Source organism: Suricata suricatta, chromosome 5, assembly GCF_006229205.1.
Source record: "Suricata suricatta isolate VVHF042 chromosome 5, meerkat_22Aug2017_6uvM2_HiC, whole genome shotgun sequence".
NCBI lineage: Eukaryota > Metazoa > Chordata > Mammalia > Carnivora > Herpestidae > Suricata > Suricata suricatta.
Window position 1 is genome coordinate 55,414,035 of NC_043704.1, and position 27,374 is coordinate 55,441,408.

Below are 27,374 nucleotides of genomic sequence, written 5' to 3' on the forward strand. Positions count from 1 at the left end.
AAGTACTGCATGAGTGCCGCACAACACCTGTATTGAAAGAAAGATGACCAACTGAAGCAAAGCTTTGAACTGAATAAAGGCCAGGACCCGTCCTCTAACATCACGCACCAGGAAAAGTATGGAGGGATGCCCACGAGGATCTTTCACATCTCTCTTTTATTATTCTGTGATTCACAACAGCAAACAAATTTAGGCTCCAGGAATTTGGCAGCTACAGATGCTCTCGGTGCCAATAATCCGGCACAAGGAAGGTTAATTCTTGTTTGTGAAGCCTGCTTTTGGCTTTGGCTATGTGTACAAGGGCTTGGTGTCTCGATGAAATTATTAAGAACCGGTTCACGAATCTCTCAGTGCATTTAATGTAAGAACACTGTCCTCCCAGCCAAAGCTTCTCTGTCTATCAGGTTACCAACCATCTGTATAATTTAAGTGTGAGACGTCTGTGCAGATGGTGAGGGCAAAGAATGAATTATGGAGGCAACTCTGGGTTCTCCTATGTGGGGCTGGGACTCAGAGCTGAACTATGTGAGAATTAGAAGGTGGGGGATGAGGTAGTGAGTTCATTTTTCAACGTTTTCAAAAATCTTACAAAGGCACAGTAAAGCATAGTCTTCATAATATGTGACTGTATACATTTCCCAAGCTGAAGTAGAAACTTTTTTATTTTTCTCTATGTAGATTTTCATAAATGTTAAACATATTATTTTTCTTTTGGCCATCAAACATGTTCAAGCTTTCACACACTCTTTTCCATCAGAGATCAGAAGTGTATCTGTTCTCTGCCTCAATACAAAACAGCTGAGTGAGGGGCACTCGGGTGGCTCAGTCAGTTAAGTGCCAAACTTCAGCTCAGGTCATGATCATGGGTTTGAGTCCCACCTAGGGCTCTGTGCTGACAGCTCAGAATCAGAAGCCTGCTTCAGATTCTGTGTCTCCCTCTCTCTGCCCCTCCCCCACTCATGCTCGGTCTCTCTCAAAAATAAATAAACATTAAAAAAATACAAGACAGCTGAGTGACAGGCATGCTTCTCCATTCTTAGAGAGGGCTGGATTATACAGTGACCTGGTGCCCAGGATTTGGTGCAAAAGTTTTGTTTAGTTCCTCAACTGCCAAATAACTCAGGCAAATAGAGACACAAGCTCTTCCCATCCTCTGAATTTTAAAATGACTAATATAAAATCTAATGGAATATCTTGTCTCCCCAGTTCTGATATCCCTTTCAACAAGAGGATCAGCTTCCATTCACACAGCAACGTCAGGGCTGCTGTGTACGGTTGGGCATTTGATGGACCACACAGAGTCACACGACAGGGACCGGTGAGTAGAGGCTGCAGTTAAGTCCGCACTCTCCTCAGCAAGACTGGGACCTACCAGACCTTCCACCTCCCTCTACTAATATTTGTGCTGAGTGTTGCCTTCTGCCCGCTGTGCCCTTTGAGAGAAGTGCTACAGCTGTCCCCAGGGGGTACCTGGCAGTGGCCCTTCTCCAGTTCCCATGAAGTTTCAGTCAAGGCCAGCTGCCGGCTGCCAGTACCAAACTTAGCGCCCTTTAGAAAAAGCACTTCCATCAACAATGTTAAACTTGCAAATAAAGAAACCTGAAACCAGCCCTGAAACCTTCTTTACCAACCTGACGGTGCTACTCAAGCAATAGTATGGGTTGGGAAAAAGTGTTCTTTCCAGACCATCATGATAAAACCATCACAGACTCTAGGAAAATAGTGGTTTGTAAGGACTTACAGAAGAATTGTTTTAGACTCTATAGATATTGATTCACAAGTGGAAAGTGGCTTAACTTAAAAAAAACACAATTCTTCCTTTCATGAGGTTTTGCTTATAGCAGTTCAACTGCTCCTTTTTATTGTCTGAGCCGTTTGGAAGGGAGGAGCTAATTGGCCTAATTTTTCAAAATGGAAAGAGAGAGAGGCGGAGGGGTCAGCTAACCTCCTCCTGGCTATATGGAGAATCAATAGAATTCTTTTTGGCTACAGATTTGCCTCTGCCCCTTGGCTACTGCCCCAGTCAACTCTGGAAGATAGGAACGAGCAGTCAGTCAATGAATGCACCTCAGTGGCTGCCTTCTTGGCCTTCTCTTCTGCATTTTGACACTTCTGCACTGCCTCTTCAGCTTCTTTCTGCATCCTGGCAACATCGGCTTCCAGCTTCTTCTTCTGGCTGAGGAGGCTTGTGTTCTAAAGTAAAGCAGCACTCTTATTAGGCAAGTTGAGACCAGTGATACAAAAGCAAGCTGACAGGTTGAGGACATGCAACAGGAATGGGCTCTGGCCAGAAGAGAGTTCTGTTCTAAGCAGCCATAGTCAGTGAAGCAACCAAGCCCGGGAAGCCACAATGGAACACCCTCCTTTGCCAAAGGCGTATTTGAATGGAAGGGACTTCATCCGTTAGAGGTTCGATATTAAAGACATAGCAGTTTGTCTGAATAAGAAACTAGAAATGGATCCAGGTAATCCACAAGCCCCCAAAATGTGTTTGATTTTCAACTTGTTGAGGAATATGTGGTAGAAGCAAGTGTTCCAGAGCACAAGTAAGGTCAGCTGTGGGAAGCAGGAAGGTGGGGAATAAAAATCAATGTCCAGCATGTTGCACTAGAAAAAATAAAAACAAAAAGGAAAATCCAATTTCCTCTTCATCTACCTCCCTTTCTATCTGACTTTACAATGAGGAGGAGGAAAGTGTAGCTCAAATGAATTTCATGCCCCAGGCCTTGGGAAGCCCCCACCCCGTGGGAGGATTATTGCTGTTCTGGGGCAGGGACTGCCCTAATTCTTTCTTTCCTGGGTTGTGACACTAGAGGTTGAGGCCCCTTTTGCTGCTATTTGGTCCATGTTTGAAGCACAACTTTTCTGAGGGTGTGAAACCTTAGCACAGAGAATGTATATAAAAAGCACAGGCTTCCTATTTTTGATTTCTCTTCATTGTCCTTTTACTTTTCTTTAGCTAAGTGCCTTTCTCTATGGCAGGATTGTACCTTAGAAATAGAAAGAAAGATATTCCAACTTCACGGGTTCTGTTCTGCTTCCTCAGTGGACTGAAGCGTCTTCATCAAGGCTGCCATGCTCTGTCCTCATAGAGAGCTAGGTTCTGTGCCCCTTGCCCCTGCCTGGGATTCTCCCTGGTAGTGGTAGTGGTGGTGGCGATAAGTGTACCTCACTGGACTGTTCTCTGGATGCTCACGGCACGTAACTCCATAGAAACTCTTTCTTTGTAAAGGAAGGTACAAATATAAATGCTGACTTGTTTATACATAGAATCATTTAAAATCTGAGGAGATAATGATCAAAATCTTTTTAAGCTGAATGGCTCTTTAATTGGTTCTTTTTGGGAGGAAGGGGGTTAGGTGGTATGTGCAAAAGGGCAGTCTAGATGGTCACAGTTCAGGTTTGAAAAAGAACACATGTCATCACCCAAGGATAAGTTTGGCCTTGTATGTTTATTCTAGGCCTAGAGGTCTGGGAATGCAGAAAGAACTAAGAATGTTCCATTAAAGACTCATTATGCTGTCAAAAGATTGACAGCATTCTATTAATTGCAAGGTGTCCCCCCACATGATTAAGGTTGGGGAGAGGTCCTGGTGAGCAATGTAGTGTCACCTAGGTGTGCTGGTCAAAGGTTCGTCTCTGGACCAGCATCATTATCTGAGTATTCATTTGATTCTTGGGTCCTACTGCAGAGATTCTGATTCAGTCATTCTGGAATAAGATCTGAGAATTTGCACTTCTGTGTTAGTTTCTGTTATATGCCTAAATTTTCATAAATCCTACCCTAGAGATCAGGTCTCCATGGCCTATTTTTTTGTTGTTGTTTTTGCTTTTTCAAATTCATCTCCTCCTCTCTGTCTGCTTCTGTCCTGGCTGATGTCCTCATCTCTCTCTCTGGGTTAGTGTTTTTTCATCATTTGGGGACCCACTGGTGCATCATCAGTTATAATATGCATGGCAAATGATTTATTACCAATAGCTATTAAGTCCTACAGATAGATGATTACTTTTTAAAAATTCAATAGCCTACTTTATAAAAATCCTGCTCATTGTATTTAGATAAGCTTTCTTGAGAGAGAAGAAAATCTTGAAGTGAGTTAGCCTGCCAGAAATTATGCAAAACATACAGCCTATTTGTTCCTTATCACATGATATCTAAATAGGGTTGTGTCATGCACAATGTTTTGATGGACACAAAAGTCAAACTGTAAGCAAAAACGAATTGCAATGCCTCCCAGCTGGCACATCACTGGCTGATCCTTCCTTTTTCTAGCATTTCTCGGTGGGGGCACAATTGGCATTCCGTGAAGGGCAATTCTTTGTGCAGGGGGATTATCCAATACCTAACACAAATATCGGTATCTCTGAACCCTGCCCACTAAATGTCAGTGGCACTTTCCAGTCACTGTGGCAACCAAAATGACGTTTCTAAATACTCCAGAGTATGGCAGTTCTGTCTATAGTTGTTTTAATCCACCCTTCACAGCAATCACCAGAGTAAACTTCCTAAAATGAAAATCTGATCATTTCACTCTCAGCTACTCAAAATTCTTCAGTGGATCCCCGTTAGCTGCAAGACAGAATTCAAACTGCATCAGCTTTTGACTCAAGGTTCCTGGGGACCTGGCTTTCCCTGCCTCTTAGCATCATTCCTCTGATCTCTCCTGCCCCTACCCCACTATGGTCTATGAGTACAGCAATTTCCCTCAGCAGCCCACATCTCCTCCTCCCCCATGCTTCTGTCCTCGGCTTTTCTCTGACAGGTTGCTTATGTACCCTTCATGACTCTGATTAAGCATATTGTGCATCTAGCTAGGCCTAGGACTGTCAGCGATGGCTTTCTGTAGGGCTGTGCCTGCTCTGACACTATACTCCAGCAGAGCACTGAGTTCCTTACTTGCCTCTTCACTTTTTTAGGACAATAGAAAACATTTCGCATATATAGCACGTACAACTGCTCAGGTTATGGTGAGTGCCCTATAAAATGTTGAATGATCCACTTACTATACACATTTGTTCGAGACACTACGGTTTCCCACTGGTTCTGTGAGAATGGCAAACAATCTAAGAATTCTTGCTTCATGTCACTTACATAACCTTCCACGAGGAGCCAGAGTCCTGACAGCTCATATCTGTCAGCAGCCACTTAGAATTGTTAGAAATCTCCTGGCTCTGAGGCAGGAGCATTTTTTTTTTAATCCTGGGAAGCTGGGAGAACCTGTGGCTTGGAGGGAACAGGAGAAACAGGCCAATGGTTCTGGTACACTAGGAAATGTTCATCTCTCCCAAGCTTCCTGGCTGTCAATGCCCTGAGAGTCCATTGTTTTGGACTCAGTGCTATGGATAATATTGTGTCCCCTCCAAAGGAGATATGCTGAAGTCTCTAAATGTGATCTTATTTGGAAATCAGGACTTTACAGAGGTAATCAAGTTAAAATGAGGTCATTAGCAGGTGTCCAAATCCAATATGACTGATGTCCTTATTAAAAAAAGGGAAATTTAGAAACAGATACTAACAGAAGAAAGATGAGACTGAGATATGTAGAGAGAGTTCCATGTGGAGGCAGGGGATTGAAGTGATGCAAACAGACACCACAGATTGCTAAAAATCACCAAAAGCTAGAAAAAGGCAAGGAAGAATTGACCTGAGATTCAGAGGGAACATGGCCCAGCCAACAACTTGGTTTCGGTCACGTAGTGTTGAATACTGTGGGAGAATAAATTTCTGATGTTTTAAGCCATCCAGTTTGTGGTTCTGAGAGCAGTCCTGGGAACCTAATACATGAATGAAGAGTTTGCCCACTGCTGTCAAAGACTCGCCCTATGCCTCATATGCCGCATCCATTGCCTGACATCGCAACTATTATGGCTCAAGGCTGAACAATAAGTGGAAACCATTGCCTTCACCCAGCTAATCCAGCTAATGGGGAGAGTTTATGGGCCTCACCTGGATATGGAAAAGACTGATTCTCTCTGTGGCCTGTAGGAGCTCTTCCTCCGCCAGCTTGCGCCCACATTCCGTCTGTTCATTCAAGGACCTCAGTTCCTCTAGCTCAGACTGGAGAAGAGAGTTGTGCCTCTCAGCCACAGCCACCTGCTCCTTCAGCTCACTGTTCAGGTGTGTGCTGTCATCTAACTGCACCCGCAGGTCCTGTGAGGGAAAACACAGGCCCGGGGCACAGATTGCTCTGAGTTCAATGGAATACGCACCAGCATGCATGCTCTGAGCGAAACTCACCAATGTAAGCGTGTTCCTGCTCTCTTGAATGTTTAGATTTGTGGTCCTTTTATTACTCAACACAATCTGTCTTTTGGTTTACTTATTTCCTGCCCCTATTATGCAACTTGTACCTGGATTTGAATCTGAAGCTGGCCCAGGGATTTCGTTGTCTCTGACACCTGTCGGTTGGCACAGCTAAGCTGGAGTTCCATGTCACTGAGGTTCCCTTCCACATTCTTCTTCAGCCGTGTCACTTCAATTCTGCTCCTAGTTTCAGAATCCAGACTAGACTGCAGGGAGTCAATAGTGCATTGCTGATTCCTCCTAATTTTAGAATAACATTTAGGGGAAAAAATCATGCACCCAAATTAAGAAAGGTTACCTGCTGTGCATATAATAGTTTAGGAAACAGAAAAAAATTAAAATTCAAGGAAAACTCTGGGTAATTAACAAAATGAGTCTAAGGGTTGTCATTTTAAAAACAGAAGTTGAAGGATTGGGTTAGTGAGCATCATAATAGATTAAGATTCCCAGGCCAACTTTTCACAAGAATCAAGGAAAGTGCCAGGAGAGAATCTTCGTGAAGTTCCAGTGGGACAGCTTGAGCCTTACCTAAGACCCCTTAAGGGAAGGTGTAGGGCAAACACCATTTTTTAGAGTGGGTAAGGATGAAGGAAGGATGCTTTTCCAGACAGCCATAATATTTAAGCTACTTTCAATGGCAAAATATGTCTGAACAAGGCAAGAAAGAGCCACCTAGGCTTAAGTCCCAAGGACAAGCAATACTGCACTAATGGCCTATAGTTGCTTAGCCCTTCTAGAATAGCATGGTTTAGCTTTCTCTAGGAGTTGGAGTATAGTCACGGGTAGGCTGAGAAAACCAACTACTGTGTGAGGATTGAGTTGCTTCAATATTCTTTCATAACAACAAAAACCCTGTGCTGAAACTATATTTGCAAAGTGACAGAAGCTTAGACAATAGATGTGTGTTCAGAAAAACAATGAAAAAATCTAGGGAACTTATGGCAATCAGTTCCCAGACTTCCTGTAGTTAGTTTGGGACTGTGTGACTGAATGCTAACCACTGGATCATGGGCAGAAACGTTTCTAGGCCTCGCCCATACAACACTTTTACTTGTATCATCCAGTACTGCTCTCTTCCTCATCAATGGCAAACTTGGTGGCCACATACAGAAGACTGTGGCACCACAGAGATGAAAAGAACCTGGGTTCTTGAATGACTTTGAAGAATAGTGGCTCACTCTCTAGCCTAGCCTATATTGAACTCAGACACAAAACAAAGATGAACTTTGATAGTTTTAAGTCATCAAGATTTGGTGTTTGTGAGCTATATGCCTTGTCAAGCTCACCCTGTGAAACAGGACTTAGTGCTGGAAGGACAAAACAGACAGGAGATGAGCCTTCCTATTCTTCTTCATCATAGAGTCCATTATCACAAATAGCAAAAATTTACTCATCTTGGATTATAATTATGTTCTGCACTGAAATGTCACTGAACATGTGTCCTGAGCTTTGAGGCCAATTGGGAAGGTATATAGCCCACAGGGGGTAGTTATGAAGCTCAAGTTTCTAATTGGGTAACAGGTGAATGGGCCACTTTTCATGACCAATCCTTCTTCCCATTGGTGGGTGGAAATATCACAAGTAGTTGTGGAAATGTATAGAAGAATGTAAAGCCCAGAGTTAGCACCTCTCCTCTGCTAACCATATGTTCCTGGCCCCTAAAAGTTGAGATCAGCCTCTCATGCTTATCCTTAGGTCCTGGGACTTTGTTCAGCTTCCAGGTCAGAATCCTACAGGAGTACCAGTACATAAAGTTAACTCAGACAGTTATAGCTGAATATGTACCTCCCCATTTATATGTTGAACCCCTAAACCCAAGCACCTCAGAATGTGGCTATCTTTAGAGACATGGCCTCTATAAGAGGTGATTCAGGTAAGATGAGGCTACTAGGTGAGGGCTAATTTAATCTGATTAAGAGAAAATTTGGACACACACAAACACATCAGGGATTCACATGCACAGAGGAAAGACCGTATGACAAGAGGACAGCCATCTGCAAGCCAAGGAGATGCCTCAGGAGAAACCAAACTTTCCAATACCTTATTTTGGACTTCCAACTTCCAGAATAGTGAAAAAATAAATTTATGTTGTTCAAGCCACCCAGTCTGCATTTCATTATGCCAGCCCAAGCAGACTTATACAGTGACCATACTATCCACATCACTAAAAGCTTTAAGACTTTTTTGTTTTATACTGGGGAAATTCATTGTTGCCACAGCTGAATCTCTTTATACAGGAACACTAAAGAATCCCTAGTTCGGTGTCAAAATCCTCTATATAAAGATACATTCTACTTAAGCAGACAATGTTTCAAACTGTACTTTTCTACAGTTGTTTATGACTCTTCATAAGTGCCTGCAGACAGTAGAAAGTGCTATGGTTTGAGAGGCTTGGATATGATACAGGCCTAAAGAATGGCCTCTAGACCATCAACACATTTTATGCATAGTCAAGAAATCTTTAAAATGAAAACTCCTCCAAGTACATTAAAAAAGAAGAAGAAGAAGCACTCAGGACCAGGACAATATAGTAAGAAGTTCTTTCCCCCTCCCCCTTAATGTGAAATGCAATTTGAAAAAAGAAACCAAATGTAAAAAAAAAAATCAGTATAAAAACTTATAACTTGAGGGAAACCATCAACAAAGCAAAACGGCCACCTACCGAATGGGAAAAAATATTTGCAAATGATATATGCAGTAAGTGATTAATATCCAAAATATATAAAGAACATATACAACTCAACACAAAAAATAGTGGCAATGATAATAATATGATTAAAAATGGGCATAGGACCTGAATAGACTTCTTGCCAAAAAAGACACAGATGGACAGCAAACACATGAAAAGATGCTCAATATCACTCATCATCAGGGAGATGCAAATCAAAACCACCATGAAATATCACCTTACACCTGTCAGAATGGCTAAAAAACAAAAATAATGAGCGTTGGTGAGGATATGAAGAAAAAGAAGGTTCCTCTGGCACTGTTGGTGGGAATGCAAATTTGTGCAATCCCTATGAGGAACAGTATGAATGTTCCTTAAAAAATAAAAAATAGAATTACATATGATCAAGTAATTATACTACTGAATATTTACCCAACAAATACATAAACACTAATTCTAAAAGATATGTTTACCCCTATGTTTACTGCAGCATTATTTACAATAGCAAAGTATAGAAGCAACCTCAGTGTCCATCAATAGATGAATGAAGAAGAGGTGATATAGACTTCCAGGGGGAGATGGCAGAGTAGAAAGACCCTAAGCCCACCTCATCCCATGGATACAACTAGGTAATACCTACATTAGTGTAAATAAACCAGAAAACAACACAAAGACTGGCAGAACCAACTCTCCACAGCTAATATTAGAGAAGAGACCATGTGAAAGGAGTAAGAAGGTGAAGATGGAGACATGGTCTGGAGCTAAATGGACCTATGGGACCATCCAAAGGAGTGAGATGCAGAGATGAAGGAACCAGACCTTCACACCAAGCACCCCAGGCATAAGGAACCCATACAGGGAGGCCAAAAACCCTTATAACCTTTGGCTATCAAACTAAGAAGGGCCTGGCTTCACAAGCTCTTACAATTAGGCTTAATACCTGGAACTTTAATAAAAATCAATGACATGGCCTCTGAGAGAACAATAGGAAACTGAACTCACTCCTTAAAGAGACAGCATGACAAGCAGTCCCTCAGAGATACATCATCGAAGCAGCAGTTTGTAAAGTTCTTGGTATATATGGGAAGACTTATTTATTAATCTTCATAAGGCCGCTACTTTCAAGAGTAGGAGATGTAGCTGACTTTCCTAACACATAGAAACAAATACAGAGAGTTAGACAAATAAGGAATAAGAGAAATATGTTCCAAATGAAAGAGGAGGATAAAATCACAGCAAAAGACTAAATAAAACCAAGATTATATGCCTGAAAGAGAATTTAAGGTAATGATCATAAAGATACTCACTGGACTTGAGTAAAGAATGGAGGAACTCAGTGAGGCCCTCAGCAAAAATATAGAAAATGTAAAAAAGAACTAGACATGTAGAGCTCAATAACTGAAATTAAAAATATACTAGATGAAATAGTAGACTAGAGGGGTGTCTGGGTGGTTCAGTTGGTTAAGCCTCCGACTTTGGCTCAGGTCATGATCGCACAGTTTGTGAGTTCGAGCCCTGTGTTGGACTCTGTGCTGACAGCATGGAGCCTAGAGCCTGCTTCCAGTTCTGTGTCTCTCCCTCTCTCTGCCCCTCCCCTGCTCTCTCTCGCTCTCTCTCTCTCTCTCTCTCTCAAAAACAAATAAACATTAAAAAATAAATTTAAACATCTAAAATAAAAAGAAATCGTAGACTAGAGGAAGCAGAACACTCCCTCAACCTGGAAGAGAGTATTGCAAAGCAATCAAGCTGAACAGGAGAGGGAAAAAAAATAAAAATAAAAAATAGACTTAGGGGACTCAACGATACCATCAAATGTAATAACATTTGCATTGTAGAGATTCCAGAGGGAGAAGAGAGATAAAATGGGCCAAAACATTTATTTGAAGAAATAATAGGTAAAAATTTCCCAAATCTGGGGAAGGAAACAGAAATCCAGATTCAGGAGGCAATGGGAGTCCCCAACAAAATCAACCCAAAGAAGTCCACCTCAAAACTCATCATAATTAAAAAGGTAAAAAGAAATTAAAAAGCATTTCAAAATCAGAAAGAGAAAACAGTTACATACAAGGGAAATTCCGTAAGGCTATCTGTTTAGCAGAAATTTTGTAGGCCAGAAGAGAAAGGCATAATATATTCAAAGTGATAAAAGGAAAAACCTGCAAATGACAATATTTGATCCAGCAAGGATATCATTCATAATAGAAGGAAAGTTAAAAAGCTCCCAAATAAAAGTTACAGGCATTCATGACAACTAAACCAGCCCTACAAGAAATATTAGAGACTTTTTTAAGGTTTATTTATTTGAGAAAGAGAGTCCAAGCAGGAGAGAAGCAGAGAGAGAGAAAGAGAGAGAGAATCCCAGATAATGAGATCATGATCTGAGCCAAAAATCAAGTCAGACCCTCAATCAACTGAGCCATCCAGGTGTCCTAGAAATATTCGAGACTTTTTGAGTAGAAAGACTTTAAGTAGGAAGAGTAAGAAAAGTAGGAAGCACAAAATCAGTAAAATTAGGTATATCTATAAAATCAGGGGACTCACAAAATAAAAGGATGTAAAATATGACACCATGTACCTAAAATGTGGAGGGGAGAGGAATAAAGAATAGGTTCAAACTTAAGAGACTGCTATATGCATTTTGTATACAAACATGATGGTAATCACAAATCAAAAACCAGTAACAGAAATGCTAAACGGAGGGGGGGTGGATCCAGGTATATCATTAAAGAAAGCCAGCAAATCATGACAGAAAAGAGCAAGAGAAGAAATGAACAGAAGAACTACAAAAACACCATAAAACAAGTAACAAAATGGCGTTAAGTATATACCTATCAATAATTACTTTGAATATAAATGGTCTAAATGCTCTAATCAAAAGACATAGAGTGACCAAATGGATAAAAAAGCAAGACCCACCTATTTGCTATTTCATACTGAAAGACATTTACAGATTGAAAGTGAAAGGAGGGTTGTGGCCATGTGGCTCATCTTGGCTGTCATCTCCTTCCTACCACTCCTCTCACTCTACTGCCAGCCTGACAGTGCTGACTACCTATAATGTAGCCTCAACAAGGAGAGGCATACATCCAGCTCTCCTGCATCCACTCCTTCTTATGCCCTGCTCAGACTGATGTAGGTCAACATATACTGCTGAACCAAGCTGCATGTGTGCAGACTCAGCAAGAAGTGCAAAACTTGGGGCCCCAACAGCACCTTCCTGGCTACAGAAAATGGGCTGGTGCAGCAGCAAGTACAGGCAAGAGCAGGCACTGTGCATATGCCGATGTAGAGCCAGGAGACAGCAGCATAATGGACAGTGTCATGTGGGTGGGGACGAGGGCCACTGAAATGTCAGGGCCTGGCCAGGGGCAACCAAACTGGGCACACTGTCTCCTAGAGGTCTCTGGTCCCTCAGGCACCTCTCAGGTGCTAGCTCACACTCCATGGAATTCTGTGCCACGATGTGTGCCAGGCAAGCAACAATGTGTGCCTAGACAAGGAGGACTGGGGCACAAGAAGCACTTCATTTTCATGCCTGTGGTCATGAGCATGTTGCTGTTCTTCTGGTTTTCCGTCTTCTTCAGCTACAGTCTATAGTCTATCTGCCCTGAGGCTTGCCAGGTGCCAACCTGCTCTTCAAGTTCTTTTTCTGGATCAGCTACTGCAACAGCTTGCTCCTTCTGGTCATCTACACTATCTTTAACTAGGGCTTCTAAAGTTCCCTCAAGCAGAGGAGAAGGGACTTCAGGCAGTGAGCTGCATGCCCCACCTATAGGAGACCCTGGATAGCTACAAACAGAGGAGTAGAAAGATGTCGCTCCCCCAAGAGACCCAGGGATGGGTTAGCCTTAAGGGCACAGGGCAGGGCAGGAGCATAGGCTGAGAGACTGTAGGGTGCCTAGGGAGGGAAGAAGAGAGAGAGGTGATCCCACTGCCTTTCCATCTCAGCAAAGGGCTGCTTCTGGGGCTCTGGTCCTGGATCTGGGTCTGGTAGCCCTGCTGAAGTATGGCTGTGATGTCAGCGTCTTAGAAGAGGCAAATGGAACATCTCAAATGGGGAGAAAGTTGCCCCCTCAATACATACCGCTACCCTGATTCACCTCTGAGCAAGGGCTGACTTCCCTAGGACCTGGTAGTGGGGCAGCTGTCTTGGGGGAGGAAAGAGGGCACTGACAATCTCTGGTTCCTGAAAATATTTAAATGTTTCCCAAAAATGATAGACAAAACAGTCAAACTATCTATTTTCTAAATACAGCTTTGTTAAAAAAAAAAAAAGTGAAGGGATGAATAGCATTTATCATGCAAAAGATAAAAAAGAAAGCCAGCATAGCAATACTTATATTGGAGCAAATAGATTTTAAAACAAATACTGTAACAAGAGACAAAGAAGGACTCTATGTAATCTTAACAGGAAGAATACAACAAGAAGAAATAATAATTATAAGTATTTATGTACCCAATACAGAAGCACTCAAATACATAAAACAGTGAATAACAAACATGAATAAAGTAACTGATAGTAATACAAAAATAGTAGGGGACATTCACATCCTACTTACACCAATGGACAGATCATCCAAACAGAAAATCAATAAGGAAACAGTGGCTTTGGATGATACACTGGACCAGATGGCCTTAACAGATATATGCAGAATATTCCATCCTAAAACAGAATACACATTCTTTTCAAGGGCACATGGAACATTCTCCAGAACAGAGCACATATTAGGCAACAAAACAAATTTCAATGAATTCAAAAGGATTGAAGTCCTATCATTCATCTTGTCCAACCATAATGCTATAAAACTAGAAATCACAAGAAAAAAATCTGTAAATAACACAACTGTATGGAGGTTAAATAACGTACTACTAAATAATGAATGGGTCAACAAATAAATCAAAAAGGAAGTTAAAAAATATCGGGGTACCTGTGTGGCTCAGTTGGTTGAGTGTTGAACTTCAGCTCAGGTCATGATCTCCTGGTTCATGGCTTTGAGCCCCACATTGGGCTTTGGGCTGAAAGCATGGAGCCTGCTTCAGATTATCTGCCTCCTTATCTCTGCCCCTCCCCCCTCTCAAAAATAAATAAACATTTTTAAAAATATGCATGGAGAAAAGTGAAAATGAAACACAGTGGTCCCAAATCTTTGGGATGCAGCAAAAGCTGTTCTAACTAAGAAGGACATTTATAGCAATATAGGTCTACCTCAAGAAGCCAGAAAAATCTCAAATAAACAATTTAACCTTACCTAAGAAGCTAGAAAAAGAACAAAACCCAAGACCAGCAGAAGGAAGAAAATAATAAAGATTATAGCATAAATAAACTAAAAAACCATAGAATGGATCAATGAAACCAGGAACTGGTTCTTTGAAAAGGTCAACAAAATTGATAAACCATTAGCCAGAGTCAGAGAGAGAGACAGACAGACAGAGAGACAGGACTCAAATAAACAAAATCAGAATGAAAGAGAAATAACAACCAATACCACAGAAACACAAAGGATTATAAGAGAATGTTATGAAAAATTATACACCAACAAACCAGACAGCCTAGAAGGAAATTGATAAACTCCTAGAAACATGTAACCTCCCAAAACCAAATTGGGAGGAAATAGAAATTTTGAACAAACCAATTATCAGCAATGAAATTGAAATAGTAATAAGAAAAAAAATCTCCCAACAAACAAAAGTCCAGGACCTGATGGCTTTGCAGGTGAATTCTAGCAAACATTTAAAGAAGGCTTCATAACTATTCTACTCAAATTATTTCAAAAAATAGAAGAGGAAGGGAAACTTCCAAACTCATTCTATGAGGCCAGCATTACCGATACCAAAATCAGATAGAGACACTAGAAAAACACAGAACTATGGGGCAATATCTCTGATGAACATAGATGCAAAAATCCTCAACAAAATATTAGCGAATCAAATCCAACCAACCATTAAAAAAGTGTTCACCATGGTCAAGTGGGATTTATTCCTGGGATACAAGCATGGTTCAATATTTGCAAATCCATGTGATACATCACATAAAAAGAAAAAATAAAAACCGCAGATCATTTCAATTGATGGAGAAAAAGCATTTGACAAAGTACAACATCTATTCATGAAAATAAGTCTCAACATGGTAGGTTTACAGGGAACATACCTGAGCATGATAAATAAAGACCATATATGAAAAACCCACAGCTAACATTATATCCAATGGTGAAAAACTGAAAGCTTTTCCCCTAAGATTAGGAACAAGACAAGGATGTCCGTCCTCACCACTTTATTCAACACAGTACTGGAAGCTCTCAACACAGCAATCAGACAACAAAAAGAAATAAAATCATCCATATTGGTGAGGAAGAAGTAAAACCTTCACTATTTGCAGACGACATGATAGTATATACAAACACTCCCCGAAAATACTACTTAAACTGATAAATTAATTCAGTAGATCATAGGATACAAAATTAATATAAAGAAATCCATTGCATTTCTAACAGTAATAATGAATTAATGGAAAGAGAAATAAAGGTTCTGGTCCACTCTCCCCAGGATGGTGAGGATGAGCCTGAGCTGGTGCAAAAGGAGTCCGAGGCAATGGTGGCAGACCCTGTGCCAGCAAGCATCTGAAAGTTGGACCTCACCCTCCAGAGGAAAGCTGGGGGAGGGCCGGCATCAGTCAGATGCTGGAGCTGCAGCCCTGGGCACCCTTCACTGCTGAGCCTGGATGGGCCCTGTGAGGAACTCTGGATTTGGGGGTGCCCCTAACCCTAAGGGCAGGTATCTTGAATGAGCCACTGTGATTTTCATTTAAATCTTTGTAGTCTTTGAAAAAGAATAGAAGAAAAAACAATCTCACTTATAATTGCACCAAAATGATATAATACCCAGGAATGGACTTAATTAAGAAGGTAAAAGACCTGTACTCTGAAAACCATAAAACATTGATGAAATAAATTGAAGAGGACACAAAAAAATGGAAAGACATTCCAGGCTCATGGATTAGAAGAATAAATATTGTTAAAAGGCTCATGCTACCCAAAGTAACCCATAGATTTAATGCAATTCCTATCAAAATGCCAGCAGCATTTTTCACAGAACTAGAATAATCCTAAAATTTGTATAGAACCACAAAAGGCTCTAAAGAGCCAAAGCAATCTTGAAAATTAGGAACAAAACTGGAGGTATCACAATCTCATATTTCAAGATACACTACAAGGCTGAAGTTATCAAAACAGTATGATACTGGCACAAAAACAGATACATAGATGAACAGAATAGAATAGAGAATCCAAAAATAAACCCATAATTATACGGTCAATTGATCTACTACAAAGGAAGCAAGAATATGGAATGTGAAAAAGGCAGTCTCTTCAAAAAATGGTGCTGGAAAAACTGGACAACTACATGTAAAATAATGAAATAGGACCATTTTCTTACACCATATACAAAAATAAACTCCAAGTAGATTAAAGCTCTAAATGTGAGACTTAAAACCATAAAATTCCTACAAGATAGCACAGGTAGCAATTTCTCTGACATTAGCTTTAGCAACATTTTTCTAGATATGTCCTCAGGTAAGGGAAATAAAAGCAAAAATAACTAATGGGACTACAACTCAAAATACAAAGCTTTTACACAGCATAGGAAACATCAACAAAACTAAAAAACTATCTAATGAGTGGGACATTTGCAAATGACATACCGATAAAGGGTTAGTGCTCAAAATATCTAAAAAACTTGAACGATTCAACACCAAAAAACTATTGCCTATCCAATTAAATTATAGGCAAAAGACACGAACAGACATTTCTCCAAGGAAGACCTATCGATGGACAACAGATACATAAAAAGAAGCTCAACTTCACTTATCTTCAAGGAAATGCAAATCAAAACCACAATGCAACATCACCTCACACCTGTCAGAATGGTAAAATCAAAAATCTAAGAAACAGGAAGTGTTGGTGAAGATGTTGAGAAATAGGAATGCTCATGCACTTTTGGTCAGAATGCAAACTGGTACAGTCACTGTGGATAACAGTATGGATGCTCCTCAAAAAATTAAAAATACAATTAGCATATGATCCAGTAATTCCATTACTGGTTATTTACCCAAAGAAAACTAAACCTCTAACTTGAAAAGATATATGCACTTCTATGTTTATTGAGGTATTATTTACAATAGTCCAATTATGGAGGCAGCCCAAGTGTCCATAAATAAGAGAAATGGAGACAGAAGATGTGGTATATACATATGTATATATGTGACTCAGTTTATACTTTACATATGGATATTACTCAGTCATAAAAAAGAATGGAATTTTGGATGGATCTAGAAGGTATAATGGATAGACCTAGTGAGTATAATGCTAAATGAAATAAGTCAGTCAGAGAAAGAATAATAGCACACAATTTCATTTAGATATGGAATTTAAGAAACACAACACACCAACAAAGAAAAAAAGAAACCAAAAAACAGACTCTTAACCATAACAAACAAAGTGATAGTTACCAGACAGGAGTGGGTAGTGAGATAGGGAGATGGGTGAAATAGGTAAAAGGGATTAAGAGTACACGTATCATAATGAACCCTGAGTAATATATAGAATTGTTGAATCACCGTATTGTACACCTGAAATGAAGATAACACTGTATGTTACGTTTTTTTTTAAATTCAGAATTTAAAAAAATTAAAACTTGAAAAAGCTAATGACTTTAAATGGACAGTCAATTCATTAGGTCACTTTTTTTCTCCTGCAATCTTGTTTATCTGTATCAGAGAAATGCAAAATTTTGCTTAATTCTAATACATATGATTTAGCTTTAAAATGATTAACAAGGTATTTTCCTAACTAAATACAATGTCTGAGTATGAAATCGTTATTTCTTGAAGACATGCTAAAATATTTTACTTAGAAATGAGAAGAGACTTAAACATATTCTTCTGACAGAGACTCAGACAATAAATGAAATTAAGTTTGATGTAAATTAAGACCCTGTGTGAAATTTGACATCACCGAGTTCTGAGGAACAGGCCAAATGGAAGGAAAACATGATGGAACATTAAAAATAATGTGTGGACCCATGAGGCCATACAGGCCAGGGTGGGCAAACTCGAAGCTATAAGCCAAATCCAGCCATAACCACTTGATTTCCTATTGTCTACAACTGCTTTCAAGCTACACTACAAAGTTGAGGAGATAGAGACCCGACGGCCTGCCTGCAAAGCTGAAAATATTTACCATTGATGCTGCTCCAATGTTCCCCCAAATATGGCACCTTGGCCTATTAAATATCTTAAGCTCAAAGAGTTTGGGAAAACAATGAGTCAGGAAGATCACTCAACTCTGTCCTTCTTCCCTGAATGTAGGAGATAAACCTCCCATGTGAAAGATACCCTCCCCTGTACAGAAGGAAGGGAGGGTCCCAGAGAGCAGTTTAGGGTCAAGAGGGCTGTATAAACAAACCTTGTTAATTCTTCAGCATTTAAACTACCACTAGCCCAAATCTCTGTGCCATGTCAATTCTTCACAAGTTTATTGTTTCTTTGACTAAAAGGGATAAAACTTCCTGCTGTGGTTGCGTCCCCAGGTCTTCATTCTTTTGTGAAGACTCCCATGTAGATGTAAAAATTCAATAAAATGTGTAGACTTTTCTCCTGTTAAACTGTCTTAAGTCAGTTTAATTCTTAGGATCAGCTAGAGACCCAAAGAGGGTAAGGAGAATTGTTTTCTTCCCCATGCTATCTGATCCTCTACAGAAAGTTTGTTCAACCCTTCCATAGGCGATCAAACCAAAGCAAGCTAATGTGCTTTGACAGAGTCAGGACTTAGTCCCTTATTGGCGAGAATTCAGCGGCACCTCCCTGGCTGTGTCTGAGAGAATACAGGCCAGGTCCGTCCTGGCCCCAGGCCGGTGAGGAGACACTCCCACACTTCAGCATTTCCCTGAACACTCTGAGTTGGAGGAGGGATGACATCTGTGGCCACTGAAAATTCAGACCCAGATGGACAACTTATTTTCAACCCAGTTCTGAGTCTGGACCCAGGTGACAGTTAGGGCTACCAGGGGCCTTCATGGTAGCTGCCATTATGCCTCCTTTTCTGTATCCAGGATGGAGAGGCCCAAAGCCAGACACCCCACCTCCTCCCCTCCCTCCATTAGTGACTGCTTTCTCACCTCCCTACCTCCACCCATGTCAATTAGAACACAGTAGGAAAAAAATGTTTTTTAAAGAAAGAAAGCCCCATCAATCCATAGAAGTTCAGGAAGCCCCGACAAGAATAGCAGGCCCAGCATCTTGCCAACACGAAGTGCTCAAATATGTATTTAACAAGAGAAACATATGATACATATCTCCCAGATGCTCATACTTTTCACCACCGGGCCTGGGGCTCACGGGGATGCGGCCTCCCCAGAGTGGAGGAGGAGTTGAATGAATCACCCAGCTGCAACACAGCACCTCAGGGCTTCTGTCTCCGCCTTGGAGTCTCTTTGGCTTCTCTGGTCCCTTCCTCACAGCCTCCTTCAGTTTCTGTGGCCTTTCCCAAGGTTTACGCAGACACAGGACCTAGAACCTCATCTCACCTTCAGGCCATATTTTCCTCGACTTCTAGAATTTACCTGGCTTCACTTGATCGCTCAGAATCCTCTGCTCTGCTAGTACTTCTCCCTGCCGTTCGTGCAGATTCCTGAGGGCCCCTTCCTCTCCCAGCCGCTGAAGTCAGACCAAAGAGTCAGGTTAAACCAAGGCTTCTGATGCAATCTGCACCGGCACAGAAAGGGTCTGCGAGGGCACTTGTGATATTTTGTAAGATATGCTCATCTCTCCTTTCCGGATGTACCTATTATAGTTATTATGGATCATTAACTAAAACTCCTGACTAGCTCGCCCCACCCTCCAGCCCGCCCCTTTTTTTTTCAGCCCCTCCACAGCCCCAGCCTAGTGGTTCAGCTCTTTCTTCTCCCAGCCCTGGCTGTTTGGATCTCCGGCTTCCTTTGCACTAAGATTATTATAATTGGTGAACTGCTCTAAGACATTCAGATGTACCTGACGAGAGGCAGACTCTCTGAGGATTCATTTTTCCCTAAGCTAGGTCTATTAATAGGCGCAGGGTTGACGTTACCTGAAATGAGGTTGTTTTTTTTAACTGCACAAAGAAACGATCATTTTTGTTCCTCATGGAAGGAACTAGGGCAAATATCAAGGCCTGATGTTTTGCCCTTCATCAAAAAAAATTCTTTTAGACACTGAGTCAGAGCCTCTTAAGTAGACCAGAATTCATCCTCACAGTCAGTCCTAGAGAGGCAAGGGTCCGTGAGTGAGAGCTAGCAAGGATAACTCAAAGCACACAGAGGCCCAAATTTGGCTTGAGTCCTCATTAAAAAAAAAAAAAAAATGACCCCCACGGGAGTTTTGTCTGAATTTGGGCTGTGGGAAAGAAACCAGTCAACTGAATATATTAACAATTTTTAAAAATTATTTTAACAAACATGTTGAAAGCAAGTTGCCCGTGGAAACTCAGACTCCAGTGATTTTCCTCGCTGACATATGGCACTGACTTAATGGAACAGATCAGATAAATGATATAATCACAGTGAATTCCATGTGTTTATAATTGTGCCTTTGATCTATACAGTGTGAAGTGCTTTGCCAACATCAGTTCCCTGATCTTTCTTACCACCTTCTGTGACATGTATGGGGCTGCTTTTATCCCATCACTTCACTGAGACACTAAGAAGTGGAATGTCTAAAGTCATCAGCTTGTTATGATGAAGCTAAGAAAGGAGCCTGCGACCCATGAGTCCTGTCTAATTCAGCTTCCTGACCATTAAGACTCAGCCTCTTCAACAGGGATTCAATAAGCAGCTTAGCTCCTGGCTTCCGCCCCTCTCCAAACAAATGGGTAAAGGTGCAGGCAGGGGGTGTGTGAAAATTTCATTCTGATCTGATGCTAATTTTAATGTACAGCACCACAGTTAGTTCCTCTCCTCCACTCTTCAGTATTATCAGTCAGCTTCTTAAATGCCCAAGAAAGAGACTTATTACAGCCCTTGTACATATAATGTTGCTTTTCTGGTATGTTCTTATGAGTCTCTATGAGAACAGAAACTGCTTAATCATGAGAAAATGCTGAAAACAGACAATAATTTCATAGAGGTGTTCCCTTATATTAATAGTGGTGAGCTTACTAGAAAGATCTGGCATAGGGCTAGACTGGCTAAGTGTCTTTGGGAATGTTCCTGCAGAGGCCATAAAGGCAGCCAAACACAGCATGTTCTGCTCAGTCAAGGACTCTGGGATATGCAAATGTGGCTCATCAAAATAATCTCAGATACCTAAAATTTTCTATTTCTTCATCTTTCTCTGAAAGCTTTCTTTCAAGTTCTGCTTTAGCTTCCAAGAGTTCAAGCTGGAAGCGAAGAATCTTGCTTTCATTACGTTCCAGAGCTCCCTGAAACACATAAATTAAAAGTACTGAGTTAAGTCTGCTTTATGGATATCAACTTTTTTTTTTCTCAAAATGTATGTCACTATTGCAGCTCTCTTTGGAGTTGCTGGGAGGGCTCTAAGTTCAAATCAGGTCCCTGAAGATTGGAACAGGATGAGAGAGACAAGTGACTGCTTCTGTTTGTCACGTCACTTACAGCTTTGACATTCTTAGGGCTCTTGGCTGTAGTTCAAGAACTAGAATTCTAAAGCATTTTTTTTAAATAGAAAAATTCAATCTTGTCTGTGACTATATTTAAACTTTTAAATTCATTACTCTTTCTTAATATAGTTCATCCTCAGGATGAATCAATAAAAGGATCAAAACTAGAACAAGGAAAGTGATAACTCCTACCTGGAATCTTTTATTTAATTCTGGACATCAAGGAGGAACAGAGAAAAAAAGGTGAAAGCAGTCAGAGAACAAAAAACAGGATAGTGTCCAAATATTGTCAAAGGAAGAACAATAAAGGAATTCAGGAAGTACCTGACACATAACACTCAGTGTGAGCCGTCACCGCCATAATTATTAATACTACTTCAAACGGATTGCTTTGACAGCTAGGGAAATCTCTGGCCCCTTTGAGTATTTAAATATAGGCAAGGCAATTACCACCAGGGATGTGATAAAGGTGATTCAAGTTTAAAAGTAGAGCTTTGATTAAACCTTTAATGCCTATTCCAAAGGCACCATTTATATAGCAGTAGAAACAAACAGAACATTCGGAGGGTACCAAGGAAGATGTTTATAAAGGGCCCAAGCGTGACAACAATCTATGGGTCAGTTAACAAGTGGCAGACAGTCCTGAGGGCTGGAGTAGTTTTACAGCCTCTTCTGAGACATGCTTACCACATACAACCAAAAGTAGAAAGTGAAACTGAGTAGCAATTTCAAGATAAAAAGAAGAAAGATGTTAGGAATTTTAATATGCCTTAAGGCCTTGCTGGTGTTCCCTCAACACTACCTTCAATATAAGAGAAAATAAATCAAAAACCAAGGCTTGGATAGCAATTTCCTGCAACGAAACGGGGCCCTTCCTTCAGGGGGAAACTGTCACCTCTCACCCTCTAGAATCTACAGAGAAAGTGAATCTTTGGAGAAGGTGACCTGGGATAATTTGAGTTTTGTGGCTTCAGAAATAATCTGATAAAGATTCTCATAAAGGCTCACCCAGGAAAACAAATAACCCAATTTTACAAATACATGTCCAAGTTGATGAAGCATTCATGGATGCTGCGGAAGATAAAACTGGAGAAAATGCAAATAGAATATAATGCCATCTAGTGGTGGTCAGTGGTATGATTTCTATGGCCTTCTCACCTAGGATGCGCTTCAATACGCAAAAAAGTCTGTATGTTATATCAGACTAAAATTGCCCCCACCCAATCATATCTCTCATTGGCTTGTCATAGTGCCTGAAATTTCTGCCATAAAAATTACTTCTTTACAAAGTCCCTATCCAGGATGGCCAGTGGACCAAAGGGAACAAGTTAATGAAACAAAGTTCACCAACTTTGTTCACCAACCAGCCTTGTTAGGTGACACGACACACCCCAGCAAATAAGAGGATTCTATATGAAATGCAGAAGACCTCAGGGAAACAGTTATTCACAAAAAGGCAAGAGCTGTGTCAAAAGCCATCCACTTGACAACTCTGGATGTGGGGGATATGTATGGGCACATCTTCTGTCTGGCTGGTTTCTTACAGAAATGTAGTGATAAGATATATTTAACAGACATTGCTTGGCATGGAATAGTCCTTTGGGGTCTAATTTTCCATTATCATACCTTCCAAAAGGCTCTGTTGAAAACTGACTGCTTTGCCTTTTAAAACCATCTTCTCAGTTGGAGGGTGAGTGGTGGGGGCTGTGTTTTAAGTACTGGCTGCTTAGTCTACGGGAGGGTCAAGAAGATGGAATTCAGCTATGAGAAAAGAGGCTTTGCAAGGCGCGTTAACTGTTTAGTGACCATGACGGATGATTCTTTTTAGGTCATTCTCTTTGGCATAAAATCTTCTCAGTGGTTCTTTCCATCACTGGCACACACTGAGGGATAAAGTCAGAGACTGCTCTTGAACTTTTAACCCAGAGCACTCAGAACACTCCTGTCACTCAATCTGTACAAAGATGAGCCTTCAGGGCAAATGTTTGAGAACATCACTTTGCATTTCATTTTTAAAACTAAAGGTTTTTAGGGAAAAAGGTGTTTTGGCTGACTCTTTTTAAAGAGAGGAGGAGGCCTGAGGATATTGATTCATTCGACATTGAACAGATATTTGTTGAACCTCTACTACACACCAGTCCAATGTTCCAGGCCAGTGCTTCTCAAATGTCCGTGTAAATAATGCTACGGGATCTTGTGAAAATGCAGATTCAGATTCACCAGATCCGGGGAGAGAACTGGGAGTCTGAACGCCTGACAAGCTCCAGGGCAATGCAGCCCTAAGCAGCTGACCCTTGGGCCACATTTTGAATAGTAAAGGTCTAGGTGCTGAGGATAAATTGATGAATGAGAGACATGGTCCCTCTTTTCATTGCAACAGGTAGATGTACATCTACTACTACTTATCCTGCCCTCTGAGCCTCAATTTCTTCATGAGTAAAACCTAGTTTGCTAGGGTGATTGCATAAAATAATGCATATCCAGCACTGGGCATGGTCCCTAGCACTATAGTGGCTAACACTCGAAGAGGTGTCATTTTGTTGTTGCTGCTGCTATTACTACTAGAAAGCAGATCGCCTGCTTTGTCACAGTGACAAAAACCATCTTTGCTCTCTGGAGGTCATACCTCTGCTTCTTCCAGTGCCACCTGGACTTCAGTCTTCTCTTGTTCAATCCGTTTCTTGACCTTCTCCATTTCACTCAAGTTCTTCTTTCCTTCCCTCACCTGATTTGTCAGATTAGAAATCTCCTCTGGGGAGGGAAGAAAACAAAGTTAGCAAACGGGACCCGTCTCAGACCCATGATATATGGCACAGCAGACTGCTTCCCTGGGACCGTAGTCGTCCCACCCTTGGAAGCTTGATGGCAAGGCCACTACCGGCCCACATGGAACCCTTGTTTAAATTAGACAAAGTCACTCCTTCTTCAATACAGTATTTTGCCACCTGCCAGAAAGTTGCCCACTACAACTGGAGAGGATGGTGCTTCTCAGAGAACTGTGCCATGAACAACCTCTACAACTTTACATGGTGGTCCTTCTTGTCAGAGCCATGTCAGATTCCACCTGGTGGTGCTCTAAGACACAGACCTGAATCCTTACACTTCCAGGGTAAGTGCTCAGCTCTTGACACGAGTGGCTGCCATTTTGTCCACTGCAATTCAACACCAGGATGGGAACTTAAAGCATAAGCTGGGTCCTTGCCTGCCAGAAGTCGACATAGGAGCCCAGATAGACCGAAGAATTCAAAGGGGGTCAAGCACTTGAAGGTTTGTGGCTAGTCTCTCATGAACACAAGTCTCTTGACAGAATAAGGCATCCAGAAGTGACAAAACCTCTACCATTCAGTATTGTTACTGTCATTTCTGCCTCTTCATGGAGGAAACCTTCAGTGACTGAGAGGTGTGGAGTAGGGCCACGTACTCTGGGAATTTCCCACAGTCCTGAGGTGGCAGAAGGAGCTCAAGAGCATGCCTTCTCCTCTGGTTTTGAGACCCCTGGGTGTGATGTGATGCAATGTGAGATGACGTGATGTGACAAGAGGTTTGAAAAGTTACAAAGCCTTAGGGCACCTGGACCTTGGCTCAGGTCATGATCGCACAGTTTGTAGGTTTGAGCCCCATGTCAGACTCTGTGCTGACAGCTCAGAGCCCGGAGTATGATCTGGATTCTGTGTCTCCCTCACTATCTGCCCTTCCTCCCACCCTCTCTGATCTCTCTTTCTCTCAAGAAAACAACCAACCAACCAAACAAACAAAAAAAACCTTAAAGCAAATTAGAAAAAAAAGAAAAAAAAAAGAAAAACTACAAAACCAAGTCCTTTAGATGGCAATTCTTATGTAATAAATCCCAAAAGAGCACTCAGGGCCGTGGTTCTCCATACCTCCAAATCGCCTGGTGAGCTTGTGAAAAAGACTTCTGCCCAAGCCCCACCCCAAAGCAAGTGTGGTCCCCAGACCAGCAGCACTGGCCTCACCGGCAATTTGTTAGAAATGCAGATTCTCAGACCCCATCCTAGACCCAGTGAATCAGAAACTCTGGGGGAAGGGCCCAGCCATCTATTTTAACAAGCCCTCCAGGTGGCCTGGATGCCTGCTAAAGGTTTCTAACCACTGTCCCAGCACCTGTCACATGCTGCGGCAGTGACCTTATCATGGACTCTGTGGGCCAACAGGGAGGCAACATTCATCGATGCCTCCAATAGTAATGAACTTGCTCCCAGGGCATCTCAGGGTTTTAATGCGCATCCCTGATGGTGCTGGTGTAAGTTGGCAGTCACTTTGAAAGGCTGCTTGGCAGTATCTCAAAATTTAGAAGTTCATTCCTTTAACCCAGCCGTTTTGTTTCTAGGAATCTACCCCTACTGAAATATTATTACATGTCCACAAATATATGTGCAGCACGTACACTATAGTACTACTTATAATTGTGAAAAATCATTTCTAAACTGAACAAGGTCTCATTAAATAAGCATTTACCATTGTTATTATAAAACACTATGGAACTATTAGCAATCATGCAGCAGGTCTTTGCACAAACATGCAAAGAGCATCACAAGACACGTGGAAGGTGGCGTATGCTGGAGTCAGGCTGGCTGGGCCCAAATCTCAGATCTGCTTTTGATCAACTGCGAACTTGGACCAGTTCTTAATCTTACATGATTTAACATAATCTGTATTTTACAGACAAAGAAGCTAACATAAAGGACTGAGAATTAAATAATGAATGGATACATACACAACAGAGTCTGGCACATAGTGTACCTATAGAAATATTTTTTAAATTAGAAAATATACTGACAAATGTAAAAAAGAGAAAAGGTGTCAAATACTGTGTAATTTGAATAGTACTCGCATGAATATATGCATGGGAAATCTCGGTAAAGAGAACTGATATGAATGATAAAGAAATTCTTAATAGTGGCTTTCTTGACAGAGGGAACCTAGGGCTCAGGTCAGAAAGCAATCCTTTTTCAGGGCACCTGGGTGGCTCAGTTGGTTAAGCCTCTGACTTCGGCTCAGGTCATGATCTCGCAGTTCATAGGTTCCAGCCCCACATCTGGCTCTGTGCTGACAGCTCAGAGCCTGGAGCCTGCTTCAGATTCTGTGTCTCCCTCTCTCTCTGCCCCTCCCCAGACTCATACTCTGTCTCTCAAAAATAAATAAACATTAAAAAAATAAAAGAAAATAGTCTTATTTTTGGAATTTAATAAAAATAACAACTGTAATTTTTAAAAGGTTTCCAAAAATAGTATTAAAAGTGGAAAAGCGAAAACCTGAGCGGGACCACAATGCCGAGGGGCTCCCTGTGGAGGACAGCCCTGCCCTGGAAGCCAGGGCGCCTCGACACCACCTTGCCCTGCTCTGGCTCAAGCCCAGCTGAGTACCTTGGAGATTCCTGTTCGCCCTCTGAAGCGTCTCCTGGCTCACAGTGCTCTCCTCCAAGGCGTGCCTGAGTTTGAGGAGCTCCATGCTAAGGGCGCGCACCTCCTCCTGAGAGGCCTCCAGCACTGCCTGTGACTCTGCCTGCTTCTGCCTCCAGTCATCAAAGCATTTGTCCAAGTGCTGCTGCCTCCGGTCCAGTATCGCTGCTGAGGAACGGGCCTTCCCGAGGTCCCACAGGGTGTCCCCAAGCTCGAGCTGCAGTTGGTGCCTGGTCCTCTCCAGGGAGGCATTTCTGGCATTGGCTACTCCCACGGCTTCAGCAGCCTCCTGCAAACTAATTGCCAGCTTCTTCCTAGAAGGGGAGACCCAAACAAGT

The 27,374-nt window shown here is 41.5% G+C and overlaps 1 protein-coding gene across 1 annotated transcript in view; it reads right to left on the reverse strand.

The window, feature by feature from the left end:
* MYH15 (myosin heavy chain 15) overlaps positions 1 to 27,374 on the reverse strand; it is a 148,023-nt gene that overhangs the window by 19,876 nt on the left and 100,773 nt on the right. The window contains exons 32-37 of the mRNA XM_029939249.1: positions 27,001 to 27,350; positions 24,243 to 24,367; positions 21,303 to 21,418; positions 6,352 to 6,544; positions 5,948 to 6,151; positions 2,068 to 2,193 (exon numbers count right to left, since the gene is read on the reverse strand). Of these exons, the coding sequence (XP_029795109.1) occupies positions 2,068 to 2,193; positions 5,948 to 6,151; positions 6,352 to 6,544; positions 21,303 to 21,418; positions 24,243 to 24,367; positions 27,001 to 27,350 (1,114 nt within the window). The remainder of the gene's footprint in view (positions 1 to 2,067; positions 2,194 to 5,947; positions 6,152 to 6,351; positions 6,545 to 21,302; positions 21,419 to 24,242; positions 24,368 to 27,000; positions 27,351 to 27,374) is intronic.